At 56.3% G+C, this 20,143-nt stretch overlaps 2 protein-coding genes across 2 annotated transcripts in view; one reads left to right on the top strand and one right to left on the bottom strand.

Annotated features, from left to right (window-relative positions):
- The window catches only part of LOC102971963 (guanylate cyclase D-like), a 108,117-nt gene extending 94,621 nt beyond the window's left edge, over positions 1 to 13,496 (bottom strand). Inside the window, exons 1-3 of the mRNA XM_042959606.1 lie at positions 13,410 to 13,496; positions 12,264 to 12,379; positions 10,814 to 10,864 (exon numbers count right to left, since the gene is read on the bottom strand). Of these exons, the coding sequence (XP_042815540.1) occupies positions 10,814 to 10,864; positions 12,264 to 12,379; positions 13,410 to 13,496 (254 nt within the window). The remainder of the gene's footprint in view (positions 1 to 10,813; positions 10,865 to 12,263; positions 12,380 to 13,409) is intronic.
- Positions 5,501 to 19,782, top strand: TSKU (tsukushi, small leucine rich proteoglycan). Its single transcript, XM_042958137.1, has 2 exons — positions 5,501 to 5,577; positions 17,282 to 19,782. Exon 2 carries the CDS (start codon positions 17,290 to 17,292, stop codon positions 18,361 to 18,363), a length of 1,074 nt encoding a protein of 357 aa, XP_042814071.1. The 5' UTR covers positions 5,501 to 5,577; positions 17,282 to 17,289; the 3' UTR covers positions 18,364 to 19,782.
- Positions 19,783 to 20,143: the final 361 nt, after the last annotated feature.

Below are 20,143 nucleotides of genomic sequence, written 5' to 3'. Positions count from 1 at the left end.
CTTTTGCCTGCTGAGGGTAGTGGTAGGATACAATCTTGGGCCTCTTTGCAAGCCAGGGTCTCCTGCTGAGAGGGCCAACCAGAGATCCAGGGGGCCAACAGAGGGAGCCTCCCTCTCGACTTTGTCTCCCTCCCCACTCCCTAGGCCAAAGCCACCTTCCTTCCATTTTTTTCTCTGCATCTGGAAAACAAATCATCGTGCCTACCGAACTTTCCACACCCCACACTGTGTTCTCCGGGGCCATCCAATCAGGCTCCTGCTTCAGTTTCCCTGTCGATTTTTACAAACGCTTGTCCTATGCTGTAGAATGAATAAATAAATCATAATAGTAGTAGCCAACATTCAGCAAGTGCTCGCTATAGTCCAGACACTGTTCTACACATTCTGCATGGATTCATTTTAATTCTTACAATAACCTTTGAGGTAGGGACTATTTTTCTCACTTTACAGATCAGAAATGTAAGGCAGGGGCTCCTGGCTGGCCTATTCAGTGAAGCATGCTACTTTTTTTTTTTTTTTTTAAGTTTATTTGAGAGAGAGCAAGCGTGAGAGCGGGAGAGGCAGAGAGAGAGAGGGAGAGAGAGAGAAGCAGAAGCAGACCCCGCACACTGTCAGCATGGATCCTGATGTTGGGCTCGATCCCATGAACCACAAGATCATGACCTGACCTGAGCTGAAATCAAGAGTCCACTGCTTAACTGACTGAGCACTCAGATGCCCCTGAAGCATGCTACTCTTTTTTTTTTTTTTTTATGTTTATTTATTCTTGAGAGAGATAGAGACAGGGCGTGAGTGGTGGAGGGACAGAGAGAGAGAGAGAGAGAGACACAGAATCTGAAGCAGGCTCCAGGCTCCGAGCTGTCAGCACAGAGCCCGATGCGGAGCTCGAACTCATGAACCTTGAGATCGTGACCTGAGCCCAAGTCAGAAGCTTAACCGACGGAGCCACCCAGGTGCCCCTGGAGCATGCTACTCTTGGTCTTGGGGTTGTAGATTTGAGCCCCATCTTGGGCGTAGAGATTACTTAAAAATAAAATCTTAGAAAAGAAGAAGAAATGTAAGGCACAGAGAAAAGTTTAAGAACTTGCCTACTGTGGAGCTGAGATTCACACCTCAGCAGTTTGGCCCCCAAGTTTGCACCTTGCTGTAGTGAGTAAGTGAATGAATGAACCACCTTGTTCATGACAGAGGTATCTTCACTGTCATGGAAGGACAGAGGAAGAACCCCCCAGGGATAAAGTGAAGGATTGGGAAAGTCAGGAGAGGTTCCCTGGAGGTGATACTTCAGCTGAATTCTGAGTAAGAGATGGGGTGGGCTAAGGGCCACTTCCGTAGGGGGGGACAGCAGGAACAAACACACGGAGGCAGTGAGCCACTGCCAGAACCTGCAGGGATCCCCAACAGCCGGGGGAGGTCGGGGCATCAAGTCGCAGCAGGGGGCAGGATGGAGAGGGCCCCCCCCCACCGCAAATAAGCACAAACCAAGTGCTTCCAGGCTCAAAGGAAGAGAAACTGTGGGGAATGAAAATGTCTTTGTGGAGGAGGCAGCAGGGCTTGGAAGACCACGAGGACTGCAGCTGGCAGACTGAGCCGAGAAAGTCATTCCAGGCAGGGGAAAAAGCATGGAGGTGGGAGAGTGGGAGAGAAATATTTAGGGAAGCATTTGATTTAGCAGGAGGAGAAGGGTGCTCATCGCACAGTGACTGCTGAGGCACCAGCAAAGCCCGTGCACAGAAGTCTGCAAAGGAAGGGCTGGAGTCATTTCAGAGCCAGTTTTAAACTCTGTGTGCCCCTGGACGTGTCACTTCTGGGTCTCAGTTTCCACACCCGTAAAATGGAGATGAGAGACTACCTAAGGAATTTGCTTAGAGGTGTAGACATGAGAATGTGTGTGGAAGGACTCTGCAAACTCTAAGGAAGTTCTGCCATGACCCCCAGTCCCCGAACGGACATCAGAATCACCACACGAGCTTTTATTTTTTTTAATTTTTTTTTTTTTTTGAGAGACAGAGAGAGACAGCATGAGTGGGGGAGGATCAGAGAGACAGGGAGACACAGAATCCGAAGCAGGCTCCAGGCTCCGAGCTGTCAACACAGAGCCCGACGCAGGGCTCGAGCCCACAAACTGTGAGATCATGACCTGAGACGATGTCGGACGCCCAACCGACTGAGCCCCCCCCCAGGCGCCCCACCACACAAGCTTTTAAAAAACAGAGCATACCACAAGCCAACTCAACTCTACGAAATCAGAGGGGGGGGCTAGGAAAGGCATCCTTTTTCTTCCAGCTCCTCTTTTCTATTATTTCCTCACATAGTCCTGATGCTCTATTAACTTTACATCTGCCAGCTTCGACAGCTGAAAAGAAGAAAATGCAGCAAGAAAAATAGTTAGAGATCTGGGAGTTTCATGGAAATACATTGAATTTGGAGGTTTTTTCTGGTCAGGCCTTGATATCCATGATGAGAGAGAGAATCAATCTGGGTGGTTGTTACAGGGATTGAATGATACAATGACCTTTATTTTTTTTTTAACGTTTTTTAATTTATTTTTGAGACAGAGAGAGACAGAGCATGAACGGGGGAGGGTCAGAGAGAGAGGGAGACACAGAATCTGAAACAGGCTCCAGGCTCTGAGCGGTCAGCACAGAGCCCGACGCGGGGCTCGAAATCACGGACCGCGAGATCATGACCTGAGCCAAAGTCGGACGCTCAACCGACTGAGCCACCCAGGCGCCCCTACAATGACCTTTAAAGTATCTAGTCACAGTCCCTGGTATGTGATCACGGTCAGGATGACCCCAGAAGGGTGAAGAGAACGGAAGTGAGAGTGCATATGTATAAAGGGAGTGGCAACAGAATATAATGAAGGACCTACTTTACCTGGCAGAGGGCTTCTGGGGGAGGGGAATCTGAACAGAGACTTGAAAAATGTACAGGGGCTTCCCTCCCCCAGTTCCATGTAACTAGAGGACTAGAGCTTTAAATGTGTAAGAGGGAGTGGTCACAAAGGAGACTGAAGAGGTGGCGGTAAGGTGGGGGCATATCTCATGGGCCTTGAATGCCGAGCCAAGGAGTTTGGCTTTTGCCTTGGAAAGGTTCTAAGCAGACAAAATGTCATGATCAGTTTTGTGGATTTGCAGTTTAGGAATGCTATTTCTGCTGCAGTATAGACAGCAGACAAGGCTGCTGGACATTCCCTCTCCAAAGCCCCAGTTAAGAAAGATCAGGGGAATGATGAACGTGGGGAAGCTGCCTCCAGCCACCAACCAAGATGTGAAGAGCTGTTCATCACGTGTCTGTTAAGTGAAAAGCCCTTTAGGGGAGCCTGGAGGCTCCAGCCCAGCGGGTAGACCCTGCATACAAAGGGCAATGGGAGGTAGCATCCCCCTTCCCCCACCCCCTGCATTCCCTGGGAGTTGATTATTAATCTCCATTGCTCAAATGCTCAGCAGGAGCCTCACTCCGTAACTCCACATCAAGGAATGTGAGTCTCCAGGCCAGGGCAAAGGGGGATTCACCAAAAGAAAGCCCCCTCCCCCATGGGGAGGGGGGCCAGAAAGTCAGGTGACCATGCCCCTGTCCCCTCTCCTCCCAAGCCTGCTGGGCTTTCCAGACTCTACACCATCCCTGATGGGAGACCTCTAGGTATAACAATAATGGCAATTAACAATACAGGATGACGCTTCCTGTGAAGCCGACTGAAGTTTTACTAAGTTACCTTGTTTACTTCTCACAACAGCCTCTTTTACAGAACCTCAGAGAGTTAGGTAACTTGCCTAAGATTAGGCTACTTGCTGGCTAGCTTGGGTTGGAGCCTAAACCCAGTCCACCCTCAGGGCCCTCACCAAATGCTTTTTGGGGGTCTCCTCCCCCAGGCAGGGAGGGGGCTGTGGGAAGGGTCTGACTCCTCCTGAGGGCTCCGGGATGCACAGAGAATGATTAGGGGATGCAGAGTTGAATCTTAGTTGCCCATTAATTATAAGCTCCACTGTGAGGAGGTGACTGGATGCAAAGGAGCCTATGGTACAATTTCAAAGACTGATGCGAAGGGCTGGTTGGTCCCTCTGGCCTCCACTTCTGGCAGCTGGGTTTCTAACTCTGGGAGGACAATGGGCAGAGGAGAGGGGTGAGCTCTTCCTGTGCTGCACTGATAAGATGGGGCTCCCAGCCTTCTCCCTTCACCTCCCTAACCAGCAGGGACTGGGGGGTCTCAGCCCAGGTGAGTGGCGCCTTCAGGACCACACAGTGACTGGGTGCTGGGAGGACTTGCAAGAGTACTTTGTTCTCCGTGCAGCAAATTCAATTTTGCTGCCCTGAGGCCTCCTCTCCTCCTTCCCCATCTCTCTACGTGCCTCCCTCCTTCCCCAGGCAGACAGGCACACATATACACACAAGCCCAAGCAACTTTTTGTAATTAAAAAAAAAAAGTAATAAATAAGGATCAAAAAGACTGGGAGTGCGAGTCTGGGCCACTGCAGGGGGAACATTGCCCAGTCTCTGCACCCAGGGGCCCTCTCCAACAACAGAAAGTTCCTGGGAGGTCCAGGGTCAAGACCAAAACCTCCCTCAACCCCTGGCCCAGATACCTGGGGGGTGCCTAACAACCTCCCTCATCCCTGTCTAAGCCTGTAGACTGGGAGACTCAAACTCACCCTGTGCGCCAACCCCACATAGGGATTTCTCCCCCGACCCCCACTTTTAAAAGTTTTGGGTTGTTTTATGTCTTCCTGCCCTTACAACCATAAAAAGGGGTGAAGAGAGGATGGACTGCAGAGGGAGGAATAAACCGGTGCCTACTCACACACACAGTTTCCCTTCTTAGAAATCCAACCAGCAGTCCACGGTCCCCTTCAGAAAAAATTAGTCTGCTGCTTTCCTTCTCTCTCCCCAGGTTTTCTGCCTGAGCCTGTCTCTCTCCTCTCTGTGGGTTCGTCTTTCAGCCAGTCTTTCAGTTTCAGATTCCTGATGTACTTCTCACCTCTTTTTCACTCATTAAAAAAAAAACAACGGGGTTGAACTCGAGAAAAGGGGACCCTCACCCACCCAATCTCTTTCTTACCAACATCCCCCCACCCTCTGTCTTACACACACACACACACACACACACTCTCTCTCTCTCTCTCTCTCTGGCGACCTCCAGATGTTCCCGACCGTGCGGCCATCTGCTGAGGTTGCTCAGGCGCTCCGGGGGAGGGGGCAGGGATCCCGGTTGCAGGAAGCTGGGAGCCAGGCCGACTGGAGTGGGCGGGAGCTGCGTGCGCACTTTTGAGACGCTCCCTAGGGTGGAACCCGGGCTCGGCTCGGGCTCGGCAGGCGGGCGGGGGGCGGGGCGGGCGCGCGCCGGGAAAGCCGGCACTTTGGCGACACTCCCTAGGTCGCCAAGCTGCGGGCCCGAGCCGCCACTGGGCGCCTGGCAGGCGGGGCCGCGGGGCGGGGGGGTGGGGGGGGGTGGGCTCCCAGAGGCGGGCGGGGGCCGGGGGGGCGGGCCGCGCCGCGCGGAGAAAAGCGCCGGCCGAAGGGCCCGCGGCCGGGCCGCCTGGGTGAGCGCGCCGAGGCGGCTGAGGCGCAGGCTTCCAGGTGGGTGCGGGTCCCGGGTGGAGCGGGAGTCTGCGCTGCGGGAGAAGGTCTAGAGCCCACGACCCCAACCTCGCCGCCCCATCCGGCGGGCAGGCGGGCGGCGCTGGACTCTGGGGGCGGGCCCAGGGCCCCTCAACTTTTCGTGGACCCAGGGCGTCGGCAGCCGCTGCCGGACGCCCCGGCCTCGGCCGGGGTAGGGAGCCCGAACTAAGGGGAGAGGGCTTCCAGGAGACAAAGGCTCTGACCGGGGGCCGGCGCCTCTGGGGTCTTTGTGTGGACACGTGCATCACGCGTTTGTGGGTCTTTGTGGATTTGGATCCGGGGACGTGCATCTGCCTGCGCCTTTGTGTATTTGTGGCTTTGCGTAGCTGTTTGGTGCCTGTGTCCACGTTCTGTGGGCTAGCGTTTGGGTGTGGGTGGGCGCATCGTTGTGTGTCCGCGTACGTGGTCTGTGCCTGTCGACGTGTCTGGGTTGGGTGTCCGTGGAGTGTATGCGCGCCTAGATCCAGACACCGCCCCAGCTCCTCGCTCCCCTGCTGTCCACCGGGGCCCCAGACTTGACTTCAAACTTTTCTCCTGGTTCCTCGGGCAACAGCCCTGGTCCTCCTCCCCCTGCAGCCCGGGCAGGGGCGCTGGCAGCCCTCCCCTCCTTCACCTCCTGGGGTCCTTAGTGCCGCGAGGGGATAGGATGGGGGGGGGGGGGTTGGTCAGTCGCGCTAGCGGACTGGCCCGGGGCTGGGAGGAGCGTGCCGGACGCCCCAGCCGAACCAGCTCGGACGAGAGAGGGAAGCGGCCAGTCCTGGGCCCCGGCGGGGGGCCGGAGACAGGAAAGGAGCCGGCAGCTGGGTTTGCCCGCCCTGATCTTCTCGGTGCGAGTGTATGTGACCGAGAGAGACGTGTCTGCTCGGCGGAGAGGCCGGCCCCAGCCCCCGGCTCCGCTTTGAGATCCGCTCTCCGCTGGCGTCCCGCCCCCGGGGGCTGGTGGGGGGACCAGCCCTCCGATCCTGTAGGTGAGGAGGCGACGGCTTCTGGGCTCCTGGGATCCGGGCGCGTCCGCGGCGCCGGCTCCAGTACCCTCAGCTGGCCTGCAGAGAGCAGGAACCGGGCACCTACTGGTTTCTGATGGGACGGCCACGGGCCCACAGTCCGGCTCTGGGCGAGTTGCTCAGCCTCTCGGAGTCACAGTCACCCTGTTGTGAGTGGGGGCGAGGAGCTGGCGGCGGGGATTACCTGCGCCGCGGGAACCCGCCTGAGAGCCTGCCGCCCACACTTGGCCGGGGCGAGGAGGTGACTCAGGAACTCTTCTCCCATCCTTCCTCCCTGCCTGCTCTACCCTTCAGAGAAGTCCAGACTTGCGGAGCCTAGGTCTGATAGTCAGGGAGGGCTCAGGGGTGGGACTCTGCTGGGCCTTTGATCCTGAGTGGCGAAGATAGTAGCCCTTACACTTTCACTCCCCTGCCCCCCTCACCCCCTACCCTGCACCAGTCTTTAACCTAGAATTTTACCAGATGCTGCAGATGTGAAGGAGGGCCACGACCCACTCACATAGGAAGGAGGCTACCGTGGGCGCTATCCGTTCCCCTAATGGGCTTCAGTTTACCTTCTGGAAAGGAAGGTGTTGACTTCTCCCCTCCCTTGCTGTTGTTGCTGACTGGTTGAGACCCCAGAACCTGGGGACACTTTGATGTTTAATACACACCTCCATTCTGACTTGAGAAGTTCCCAGGCACTAATTTGCTGTGTTGAATGAGGGGGAGGAGAGGTGTCTTTGAAGTTAGGGAGGGATGAAGTGAGGGGGGCCTGGAGCCCCTGGAGCCCTGGAAGGGAAGGCTGGAACTCCGCAGCCAGGGGAAGCCGGGGAATATGTCCAGGAAGCAGGAAGTGTCTCCCACCAAGGAACACCACTGCATGGCTCTGTGTTTTCTGATAACACAGACAGAGGTGGTCAGCATTGTGGACTATCAGATGCAAGGTGTGTGTTTGGGGGGTGGGAATTGGACTTCAGCAGGAAGGGAAGGCAGGGGCCAAAGATGAGGGCCTTGAATGCCAGGCTTAGGAGCTGGAATTTGAACCTGTAGGTGGTAGAGAGCTGCCGGAGGGTTTAAGCAGGCATAATAGAGTGGGATTGGTAATTCTAAGGAAACTTCCTCTGGTTTGTGGGTGGTGTTGGAGACTGGGAGACCAGTCTGCAGGCAGAGTTAGTCAAGAACCTAGATTTTACCCCCACTCCATTGCTTCCTAGCCCTGTGGCCTCAGGCAGGTAACTTTACCTCTGGTTCTTAGTCTCCTCATCCTTCAAATGTGAATGGTAGTAATTCCCGTCTCACTGATCTGTTGTGTCAAGTGGCATAATGAATTACGTGTGCTAACAAAATGACACGAGGTTTGTAGTCTGCCTTACATTGTTGGATTGCACTGACAACAGAAGGCAGAGACAGCGTCGACTGTGGTCCTAAACCTGATTTCACCACTTGGCGGGGCCCTCAGTCTCCTGGAAGCTTGAGCCAATTGTTGCCCTCACCAAGCAGGAGGAAGCTCTCTCTCATCTGCTCTATCCCCTTTCACCTGGCCAGGCCCCACACGGGAGACGAGCTGGACACAGATACGAAGATGGCCACAGACCACAAAGTGTGTCATACTTTGACAGGAGCTGCCCAGGGGCCATAGGAGCTTAGGAGGACCGCGACCTTTTGTTGGATGAGGGGCAGATTAGGCCTCACAGAGAAGGTGGCTTTTGACTTGAATGTGTGCATTTGCGTGGTGGACAAAGAAAAGAAGGACATCTCTGTCATCTTCATCACAGAGGACAACCTGTGCAAAGGTGTGGGGCCCTAGAAGCAAGATAGGCTTCTAGCGTGGCAAGCTCTCTTTGTGGGAGGGGTTTTAAGTGGGAGGGGTGGTGAGGGCCGATTCTTCTGTTGGGACTGTACTCCGACGCCCAGCAGGGCTGACAGTTGGAGGCAGGGGGCCAGGAATAAGGCTGTTGTAGCAGTCCAAGTCATGAGGCCTGCTGAGCCCGACCTGGGCAAGGCAAGGTAACTGCCTGGCTTGGGGGGATGAGAGAGGGGAAGATAGTGACCCACCTACCCAGGCATAGCCGCTGATTCTCCTTCTGTCCTCATTCCGCCACATGTGCGCCACAACTGCTTCAGCCTGCTTTGGCTCCTGCAACCTTTCCAAACCCCCTTCCCAATTCCCAGATAGATCCTGGTCAGCACTAGTGGCCCTGGTAGGGCCCTGGATGGTGCACTGGAAGAGAATCCAAGGCTTGAGGATGCATTTTGGATTCTTCTCTAAACCCTGCCACTGCCTCGCTTTCAGATCAGCTGGTGTCGAAGCTCCTTTTTCTTTCCTGGCCCCTGCAAGGTGTCACTGGGGGCAGGAACCCACACACAGTGAGCGCCAAAGCGTGCCAGGCCCGAGGCTGAGTTTTCATTTTACCTTGTGTAATCATCCCAGTGACCTGCTGGGAGCAATACTAGAATTCTCAAGCATGTTACAGATGAAAGCTCAGACTCAGGTGAGGGCACGTGCAAGCCTCCTAGCAGGAGAGGCCCTCTGGGGTTGGAGCCCGGTCTACCTGGCTGCAAAACCCATTCCTCTGCCCCATACTGCCTCCTCATGTGTCCCCACATTCTGCGTTACACCGAAGGGAACTTGGCAAGCTTCAGGAAGAAGGTACGCTGCCTGGCGAAAATAGTATGGGGAGCCTGGCCCATCTCTCTGTAGATCATCCTCCTTAGGCAAGGTTGCTGGGCCTCCAGGGCCTACCTTCACCAGGGATAATGTCACCGAGGAGGCCAGGCACTGGGTGTCAGAGTTCCTGGATCCTGAGTCCAGCCCCTGTCTTCACGGGCTGCGTGCCTCTGGACAGATCACCAAACGTCTCTGGGTCTCTTTACGCAACTGCAGGATAGACACAGCGCTGTCTAACCTGCTGATCTTACAGAGTGCCTGAACAGCTAATAGTTGAGGCATTGGAAAGGTTGAGAGGTACCGTTCGGGGAAATAATAGTCTTCTACATGCCTGGTATATCTTCATATAATACCGGCTCTGTGCCAGCTCCAGTGCTTCCTTAGCTCCAAGGACATAAAAATCAACCTGATCCCATCCCTACTCCCAGGAAGACAGACAGGTAAACGTAATTAGAGTCCAGCACGATCGGCTCTAGCCGTCACCCACACGGGCCCATTTGGAAGTAGAGTCACAGTGGCCTAAGGAAGGGTTTGGAGCTCAGACATCTGGATTCGAGACCTGGTTCTTCGACTGCCCAGCGGAACAGTGTCATCTCTTTGTCTGCAAAATAGGGACAGTAATCCCTACCTGCGGTCAAGGACAGTGATGAGGCCGAAGTGAGACGGTGACGTAGAAGTGTGTGGTGAGCTGACGTGTTTGTACAGATGTGCGGCATTAGTGATCATGTCGGGAGAGCCAGCCCTCAAGGCTCTGGGAGTTTGGCCCTGAAATTCTTTTTGCCTTGCGTTTCCAGAGCTGACAAAGTGGCGGGGGTGGGGGAGGGGTGGGCAGGATGCTAATGGAATTTCCACCTGGGGATTTCGTTGGCATCATCTCAACTGAGCTCATGGCAAAGGGAGCCCGGTGGGAGGCAGCTCAACATTGAGCAGCTGGTGGAGGCAAAAGTCTGCCTCAGGTGGGTGCTGGGGCCCTGGTCCAACCGAAGGTTCAGCCTCCTCCCCACCTCATCCCTGTGCCAGGAGCTCCCTCTTGCAGGTGTGGTGAGGAGCTGGCAAATCTTGGGGCCAGAAATGCTGTGGTGCAGCACCGGGGGCAGGCACGTGGGGCCAGGACGGCCCAAGCTAGAACCCCTAGCTCTACACAGGTCTCAGGGGAGGAGGGGAAGAGGGTTTGGGGCCTGGCCAGCCGATACCAGCGCACGGACCCAAGAACATTCGTACAACCGATCACAGACCTGCCAGGTGCCTGGCGCTGCACTGGGGACTTGGGTAGGGGGGGAAAAAGGAGAATAACATGGTCATTGCCTTCTGGAATCTCAGTAAATCATCACCATCACCGTCTACCGTGCACTGGGCACTTAGCATGAGGCAGACATTGAGCCAAATGTTTCACACGCTGTCCCTTAATGCTTTTACCAACCCTGTGTTGTTCTCCCTATTGGGGACACGGAGACTCAACCAGGCGAGTAGGTACAGGGCTGGACTTTCACCTGGGTCTGAATCCCGCAGTTGATCCTAAATTGCTGGGCCGTCCACTCACCCGACAGTATTTGCCGTGCCTGCCAGGCCTGGCTCTGACCCCGGTGGAGGTCTGGGGGGAAGGGATAAACAGGTGAAGATGGCAGAGTCAGGGTCCCAAGCTGGCCGCACTTCCAGTCAGGAGATGGGCAGGTAAAGAACGGTAGAGAACGTAGTCAGTGTGCATCCGGATGGACGATGTGAGAGGCCCAGGGAGGGAGAGGTGGCCCCGGGGGCCCCAGCGGACAGAACAGGCTTTGTTCCACTGGCAGGGCCAGGGCAGGCCAGGTGGGTGTGGGTGCGGGTGCAGCTGGCAGTGGTGAGGCATCGAGACCCAGGTCCTGCTCTGCCATTTCCTTGTTGTCACTGCCCACTCTGGGCCTCCGTTACCCATGCGTTATCGTGGGGGACCCTCCAGTTCCCCAGCCCTGAATTCTCTGAATTTGAGGAAGCGTGACAGGGCCGGGAGTTGTCCAGAGGTCACCACCGTGGGTTCGGATCAAGATGGGGGCTCAGCTAGGGGAGGGAGGATGGTGGGGACAGCTGACAGATGCCCTGTGCCAGGGAGAACTGGATTTCTGCGGGTACAAGTAGAAGTTGGGAGGTTTTTGGGAAGGGGAGTGATGTGGGCAAAGCTGTTCTGGAGGCTTTCCTACCAGCGAGACCTACCTGGAGTCTGTTAGTAAATAGCCACACTGCTTAGTCTTTTGACCTCACAGGGCCATCAGCAGACTTTCCTAGTGTCACAGTGGGCGCACCAAGGAGTAACTCATGGCCCCTGCCCGGAGGACCTTATGCTGTGTCCCCTGAACCCAGAGTGGGGAGTTTCTTTTTTTTTTTAATTTGTTAATGCTTATTTATTTTTGAGAGACAGAGAGAGGCAGCATGAGCGGGGGAAGGGCAGAGAGAGAGAGAGAGACCCAGACCAAGGAGCAGGCTCCAGGCTCTGAGCCGTCGGCACAGAGCCCGACGCGGGGTTCAAACTCACAAGCCATGAGATCATGACCTGAGCCGGCTCAACCGCTCAACCGACTGAGCCACCCAGGTGCCCCCAGAGTGGGTAGTTTCTAACCCCTCGTGTTCTGTAAGCTGGCTGACCAGTGTCTTTGATCCGCAGGTCGGGGTTTGGAAAAGAAGTGATACATGTTGGGCCAAAGATCCCTTTCCTCCCTCAGCTTCAATGGTGGCCCCCTGTCCGCCTCTCCCTTTCTCCGCAGGGTAGATCAGTCCCAAGAGGGAGACAGAGTTCATACTGTTACACAGATGAGAAAACCAGGCTCAAAGAAATAATGAAAACCATAAGGGTCACACAGGGAGTGGCAGACCTTGGCACTAGAGGCCTGGTCTTCTGGGTCCAAGACAAGAGTTAGTGATCTTGTTCTGAGCTGGTCTCCCGTCCCCACGGCTGGTCTGTAAGCCTCATGAGGACAGGGGCCCTGGTACCCCCAACCCCCACCCAACATATACCTCACATGGCCTTGCCCAGCACGCCCTGCACTTCGTAGAGATTTAGTAAACGCTCCTGATAAGTTCTGGACTCCTGAAATGCTAGAGCTGCACTGTCTAGACTCAGCCTCTTACTGTGAAGCTAGAGAAGCTGAGGCCCAGAGGGGAGACGGGACCTATCCGCAGAGGGAACAGGCCAGGCAGAGCAGGGACTAAGGCAGGCGCCCCTGACTGTCCTCCAGGGTCTGTCTTGTCACCATGCACAGTTGTCCTCCCCTTCAGCCCCAGAGAGTGGTGAGAGGGATGGGGAGGGGCGTCGGCAGCCCTCTCTGGGGGCCCCTTCTACCGTGTAACCTAGGAGAGGCATCCACTGTTCATCTGTCAAGTCCTGGCCCTGTGGTCTCTGATCCTCACAGCAACCCCTCGAGGAAGGGCTTGCTGTCTCCATTTTCGGTGAGAAAACGGGCTCAGGGAGAGGGAGTCGCTTCCCAGAGTTGCCCAGTTTGGCACTGCTTCCCAGTGTTGGAGACTGCTTCCCAGTGTTGCAGCTCCTTCAAATCAGGGAACTGATCCCAGAATGCCAGTCTTTGTCTTCAGCCCCAACTCTGATCAGTGGGTAGAGCCCTCCTAGAGCACCGTGTCAGGAATAGCTCGGAGGCCCTGTGCAGGGCCCCGGGAAGCGGTGCTGTGATTGATTCGTGACCTCTGCAGTGGATAGGGCTATAGGTAAGATCAAAAGGCACCACCTTTCCATTATGTGGCCTCCACCCCCGGGGGCCCCATTTCTCTATAGGAACGTTCGACTTCACCTTCACAGTCCCCTCTGAGGCTGATAAGGACCATCATTTCCATCCCAGACTCATAGTCTAAGGAACTGGTCCAAAGATGTAAAATGACTTGCCTGGTTCACCCTGCAAATTAGTGTCCAAGGTTTCTGGCTGTGAAGGCCTTCTCTGCCCACGACGCTGAGGCTGGTGGTTTTTGTCAAGGGGAACTCCCATTACTCATCCCTTCCCAGAGCCAGCAGCGCTGTTGAGAAACTCGGGCCTCCCAGGAAAGAATCGCTCTTCCAGAGGGTGCCGATAAGAGCTTGGACACGTCTGATACGTGTGTGCCGAAGCAAGGAAGAAGAGAGATGGGGCAGCCCCCGCCCTCCGCTGGTGCCCACGCACCTGCTCCCTGTCTGTGGAGGAAGGCGGGGGAGCCCACACTGCATTCTCCCCATGTGCTAGGAAGGCTGCCAGGTGCCGCCCTGCCATCGTTTCATTTCGTCCCCATGATAGTCCCGGGAGGTGGCTATTAATATCTCCATTTTACAGATGAGGAGACTGAGGCTCAGAGATAGTAGCTACACAAGATCAGAGAAAGCAGAGATGGCCACGGGGCACTCTTTCAGGAGGCTTTGTTAGTATGTTTGCCAGTGTGTTGCATGCATTTTTTTACTGTAAGAGAGGAAATAGGGGTAGAAAAGGAGATTAAGCCATGCTTAAATCACTCAACGGTTCTACCATCTAAAGAGAAACTACTGTTGTATGGATAGATTTTCTTCTAGACTTTCCAAAATTAGGATCTGGGTGGTGGTTGTTGTTTTTAATGCATAGTTATAATTTTCCTAGACATGCAATTTATCCTTACGATACCTAGCATTATGGCATCAGCCCCCTCCGTGAAGCCGCAGGCTTTTCTGAGCATGACTTTTATGGACTTTGTAAGATCCCCAGGGGACTTCCTGAGTCTCAGCAGCCATCCTGAGCGAGCTGGGAAGCCCTAGGCCTGGAATGAGCAGACCAGAGCCTGAACGCCACCTCCTCACGGGGAATCCGTGGACAAGTCACTGCACACTGGGTCACGGCCGCCTCATCACTAAAGTGCCAGATTTCATGCCCTGCTCTGCCGCCCTCATGGCATCAAACGAGCAGAGGCCTTTTGTAAACTCTAGAGAGCTGTGCCCCTGGCAGGAATTTTCCTTATCTTCCCTCGGTCTCCTTCTGAGAAAGTTCTGCCTTCCCTTTGGCCCCTGAGCCTTTTGCTAAGGGCTTAGAGCAATAGTGGCAGACCCTAGCATCTCTGAGACATGCATACATGAGGCATCCCTCCCAGAGGGGACATCTCCTCAGAGCAGGACAAGGGCACTGACCCTCAAAGACCACCAACCCACACACCTCTGCCTTTGCCCCCTTCTGGGTCCACGTTGTAAGGCATCTCAGGGGTTTCTCCCTTCTTTCAACCTCCTAGGAGACCTCTGAGAGGCCTCTGGGCTCTCCTGTGACCTCATGAAAGCCCCAGAACCACTGAGTGGCAGCCAGAGGTGGCCTTACAACTCTCGCCACTTAGCTCTTCTCTTCTCAGCTAATACAGAAGTGCGTGTTCCACTTGAACCAAACCAGTTATAAGGTCACCGAGGCCTGAATTCAGTTCCAGGCTCTGTCACCTTCCCTTTCGTGTCCTCGGTTTACTCTAAAATGGACACAAGATGCTGACCTCCTGGAGTGACCGCAGATGTGGGAGAGAATGTGAGTCCGGCACTAGCCCATAATGGGGACAGGCTCCGACTGTCCCCGTCAGCACTTTCCACTGCCATTGTGAGGCCCAGAGCAGTGGCCCCTGTGCAGGGCTGAGCACGGACCTTGTCTGGGCTGCCCTGGGAACACTGGCGAGCACAGTCATCCAGGTGGGTCTCGATCTGTGCTCCTGCTCCCTTTACGTCTGCTGTTGTGTCTCCAGCGGCCCAGGAATGACCACCTTGCATTCGTGCACAACTCTTCACAGTTTGCATTGCACTTTGGTGGGAGTTGAATCACCTGACCTGAGGAGGGCAGGGCAGGGATTATTGCCTGTGGTACAGAGGACAGGCTAAGGCCCGGGGAGGGCAGTAAGAGGCCCCTGCTCTGGAGGGAAGGTTTGGGCTGTGTCTGGGCTGCCGGTTACATAAGCAGGAGCTCACGAGGGGCCATCTGGCATTTAATAGGCACATTGTATAATCACCTTGGGGAACCAAAGCGCAATCTCAGGGCCATTGTGTGTGTGTGTGATGTTTGTTTAAACCCCAGGAAGGATGGGTATGGACAAATAGGCTTGGCAGGGAAGGTGGGGCTCTGAGTGGTAATGAACCCCTGTGGTGAGAAGCTCACCCAACAGAACAAAGGGGGCCTGGAGCAACTCAATGTTTTCCTTTTGGTTCCAGACACTGGAACACTCTGTCCTGCCTCAGTTGGGACAAAGTCCAGGATGCACCTGGGCCGGGTTTAATCCTCAAATTGGCCTCTACAAAAGAAAGGGGTGGGAGAGGAGAGGCCCACAGAGGGGGGTGGAGAGAAGAGCCCCACTTCTCGCTGTCCCTGTGCAGAGCCAGAGTGTGGATCAAATGACGGCCCCTTTAAAGTTTCATGTAGGGCTAGTAATGCTATCCCGCTTCTCCCTCCCCTTTACCCCCTCCCTGAAGGCCAGTAGGGGCAGGTGGGGAAGGGGAGACTGGGCAGGGGGGCAGAGCAGGGCCACGCCAGGTGAAGAGACCTGCTGGGGTGAGGCAGGGTGCCTTCTGTCTCCCGGGTGGAGTGGTCACTGTGTGGCAGGAGGGGGGGTGGGAACCACAGACTGTCCGGTTAGAGGCCTTCATTACTCAACCTTCTCTCTCATCCCCCTGTGAGCCCCTCCCCCAGCACCTCTGTCCATGGAGCTATGGTGGGTGTGAGCTCAGGCTCTGGGTCACACAGATGTGCGTGGGTGTGAGGAATGAAGGTGACAACACATGCAGGTCTGGCGTCGCTGGCAGCTGCTGTTAGAATCGTACAGGGAGGGAAACCGAGGCCAGGGGAGGGTAGTGGCTTGCGTCATGGCAAGTGGCAGTGGGGAGAGCGCCTCGTGGGCCTGTCTCCACTGGCCACCTGACCAGCCCTGCTTGAGGCAGCAGATGAAAATAGCGGAATTGGGGCTGAGCAGGCGTGGGTTCTAGTCCTGCCCTGCTTTTTACTAGTTTGGGATAAAACCCAGGTCCTCTCTGAGCCTCTAGTCCTTCTTCCAGATGAGGGAGTCAGCCCAGCTGCCTGCCCTGGGTTAAAGAAAGGGCCAAAGAGGCATAACAGCTATATCAGCTTTGGGTAGGGAGGGACAGGGTGGGGGTGGGGGGGGTGGGGCTTGGGACAAGTGTCCCCAGAGCCCACCTGGAAGTCTAGACACAGGGTCCCCAATTGGAATGAAGTATGCTGCTTCTGGAGGACAGGCCAGGCAGAGGGCTTAGGACTGTGGACTCAGCTATTGTTACCCACAAGAGGGGTAAGGTGGGTAGTCAATGCAGGCCCCCCTTACAGCGCGAGACCTCCGTCTGAGCGGATGGAGTATGGGTCTCAGACGTGGTTCCAGCCACTGCCAAAGCACGACAGTGAGTCATGCCTCCCCTGTACTCCATCTAGTTCCATCCCCCTTACGTGTGGCCATGCATAGCTTTCTGAACCTTTGCATCTCAGTTCCGTCTTGGTGAAGTAGCTGCCTTGCGGTGTCTGTAATTGTGAAGGTTAAGTGGGGCCAGACCGTGATGGCGGCTCATGGCGCACGCTCAGAGCTGGATAGAGCACCCTGACCCCTCCTCAGCAGGGCCTAGGGCAAGACCAGCCCATGGACCCTCGCCCATCAGAGCCGGAGGGGCCAGACCCATCTAGTCCAGGGGGTTTCCGGCAGGGTTCCTCACCATCCTACGGCAGGGCTGGTAAGGAGGCCTGGAAAATTCCAAGTCCCCACCCTCACGTCAGCCAGAACATGCCCATTTTCCTCTGCTAATCTTTTTCTAAGAAAGCCTTCCGCTGCTTTCAGTTTACAATCCACCCACCTGGCCTTTTATCACACAGATGGAGAGACTGAGGCCAGAGAGGAATGGGGACCCGGAATTTTATGAGGAAGGGTGTTCGGGGAAAGCGTCCTGGGAGGACAGGACTGGTGGTGGCAACTTCCAGCTGGGCCTAGATACGCTGGCTCGTGTCTTACGTGGTAGGCCAGAACCACCTGGTGTGGGGTGCCTGCTGCCGTCCCTCACCTGTGGCTCTCCTTCCAGCCCCCACCATGCCGTGGCCCCTGCTGCTGCTCCCACTGCTGCTGCTGGCCGTGAGCGGGGCCCAGATGACCCGGCCATGCTTCCCCGGATGCCAGTGCGAGGTGGAGACCTTCGGCCTCTTCGACAGCTTCAGCCTGACACGCGTGGACTGCAGCGGCCTGGGCCCCCACATCGTGCCCGTGCCCATCCCTCTGGACACAGCCCACTTGGACCTGTCCTCCAACCGGCTGGAGACCGTGAACGAGTCGGTGCTGGCGGGGCCGGGCTATACCACGCTGGCAGGCCTGGATCTCAGCCACAACCTGCTCGCCAGCATCTCGCCCACCGCCTTCTCCCGCCTTCGCTACCTGGAGTCACTCGACATCAGCCACAATGGCCTGGCAGCTCTGCCGGCGGAGAGCTTCACCAGCTCGCCCCTGAGCGACGTGAACCTCAGCCACAACCGGCTCCGAGAGGTCTCGGTGTCTGCCTTCACGACCCACAGCCCGGGCCGGGCGCTGCACGTGGACCTCTCCCACAACCTCATCCACCGCCTGGTGCCCCACCCTGCAGGGGCCAGCCTGCCCGCACCCGCCATTCAGAGCCTGAACCTGGCCTGGAACCGGCTCCGCACCGTACCCGACCTCCGGGACTTGCCCCTGCGCTACCTGAGCCTGGATGGCAACCCGCTGGCTGCCGTTGGCCCGGGTGCCTTCAGGGGGCTGGCAGGCCTCACGCATCTGTCACTGGGCAGCCTGCAGGGGCTCCCCCAGCTGGCGCCCCATGGCTTCCGTGAGTTGCAAGGCTTGCAGGTCCTGGACCTTTCAGGCAACCCCAAGCTCAAGTGGGCAGGAGCTGAGGTATTCTCGGGCCTGGGCTCCTTGCAGGAGCTGGACCTGTCAGGCACGGGCCTGGTGCCTCTGCCTGAGATGCTGCTCGTCCACCTGCCAGCACTGCAGAGCATCAGCGTGGGCCAGGGCGTGCAGTGCCGGCGGCTAGTGCGGGAGGGCGCCTATCCTCGGCAGCCTGGCTCTAGCCCCAAGGTGGCCCTGCACTGCGTAGACCCCCGGGAAAGGGCTGCGGAGAGCCCCAACGCTTTGTGACAAACGGTGTGGCCCGGGGCCGTCTGACACACTGCTGCCCTGGGCTTCCTCAGGGCCTGGGTAATTTATATTTTCATGTGCCAATGCCAGGGGGCACCCTGCAGGCCTCTGTAGCAGTGCGGAAGAGAGCTGTGGACCTAGGGAGAGCTTTGGGGCTGGGGCCGACACCCAGGAGCAAAGTCTGGCCCCTCTGTCTGTGTTGCTCCCCAGACCATAAGTAGAAGGTCTTAGATGCCAAACCCAGACGGCAGTCCCCTGCCGTCCTTCCCCGTTTGTCCCCAAAGTGCCTTCCTTCAGGCCTGGGCCAACCTGACCTGTGACAGGGGGAGGGTGGAAGGGCGATACTGCTGCAGAAAAGAGGTCAGGCCCATGGCTGAGCATCCCCTTGGACCCACGGTCCAGTCACTCAGGGGCGTGAGTTTCTTTTATGAGGTAGCCCCCGCTTTGCCCTGGGCCCATGAGGCCCACGTCATCCTTTTCTTTTCCTCTAGAACGCTGGGTAGAACCTTAGTCATAGAAGGGACTAGAGAAAAAAATCAAGTGCACCTCCTCATGTGACAGGTGGGGACACTGAAGTCCAGAGAGGGCAAATGGCTAATCTAAGGCACTAGAGCCATGGAGACGTAACCGGCCCCAGCATCCTGCCTCCCAGCGAGGCCTTTTGCACTTTTCTGTCTTCTCTAAATCATGCCCTCTGTCCCCTTCCTGGGCTCCCCCATCCTGCCATTTGTACCCTTTCCCTGTTGTCCCCAGGACAGGCAAGGGCCTCCGAGGTGGGACTCGGACCCGAGACCAGCTGTATGGCACAGGTTAAGTGAGTTCACCTCAGAGCCTCTGGAAGCTTCAGGCATGCCAGTCCCAGCCCTACCAGTTTCCCACTCTGCAGTGGGATCCTCCAGCGTTGAGACTGGAAATTCGTCCATTGACCCCTGCGGTACTGCCTCTAAGTGCAAGGAGTTGATGCAGTCCTGGAGCCCCAAGGGGCCTCCTGGACTCGTTCCCCACTGGCCCTGAGCCCAACAGCCTCTCTCACCCATCTTTGGGCAGGTGGCAGGTACCCCCATCAATGTTTATGCTCTCAGCTTCCCAGCCCTGGGCTCTTTCCTTTGTATTTGTTCTATAAAAGTTGTTGCCTTTGTAATGGACTGTTACTTCAACCACCCTTCCCCCCACCCCTGCCGGCAGGGGATGGAAACGTGTCATTTGTAAAAGAAGAAAAACATTGCATTTGTTCACTTTTGTAATACTGTGTCCTGGGGGTGTGCTGAGGGAGGAGGTGTTGGGGGGAAGCGTTTGGGCATGAGGGGGCATCAGGGGTCCCAAGGAGCCACCCACAGGACAAGGAGAGCTCTGTCCTCCCCCACTTAGCCCCACCCTACACCTAACTGATCCTTGATTTAATAAACACTATAAAGAGTCCATCTTTCCATCCTTGGACTAGCACCCTCCAACATGCTCTGGGCAGCCTGTTGTCCCGGAAAAGCCCCATCCCCTCTCACAGGATTTGAAGAGTGAGCTGACCTGAGGGAGGGAGTTACTCGGGGGGTAACTGAAAGGAGTCGTTCCTTTCCCTGTGGCTTGCACCCCTTCCACCCTTCTCTCCCCTCTCCCTGCTGCCCCAACTCCATGAACTTGGCAGGCCCTCGCACACCTCTGCTTTTGCTCAGGCTGTCCCTCTGGGGCCTTGCCCTCCCCCCACCCCCCACATCCCTGCCTCTCAGCTCCTTCCCACCCTAATAGCGCCAGTTCTGGCCTCACCTCAGAAGCTTTCCCTAAGACC

Source organism: Panthera tigris, chromosome D1 (assembly GCF_018350195.1).
Source record: "Panthera tigris isolate Pti1 chromosome D1, P.tigris_Pti1_mat1.1, whole genome shotgun sequence".
NCBI classification, from domain to species: Eukaryota; Metazoa; Chordata; class Mammalia; order Carnivora; family Felidae; genus Panthera; species Panthera tigris.
The sequence above is the reverse complement of the archived record's forward strand: the minus strand, read 5'-3'. Positions and strand labels throughout refer to the sequence as shown.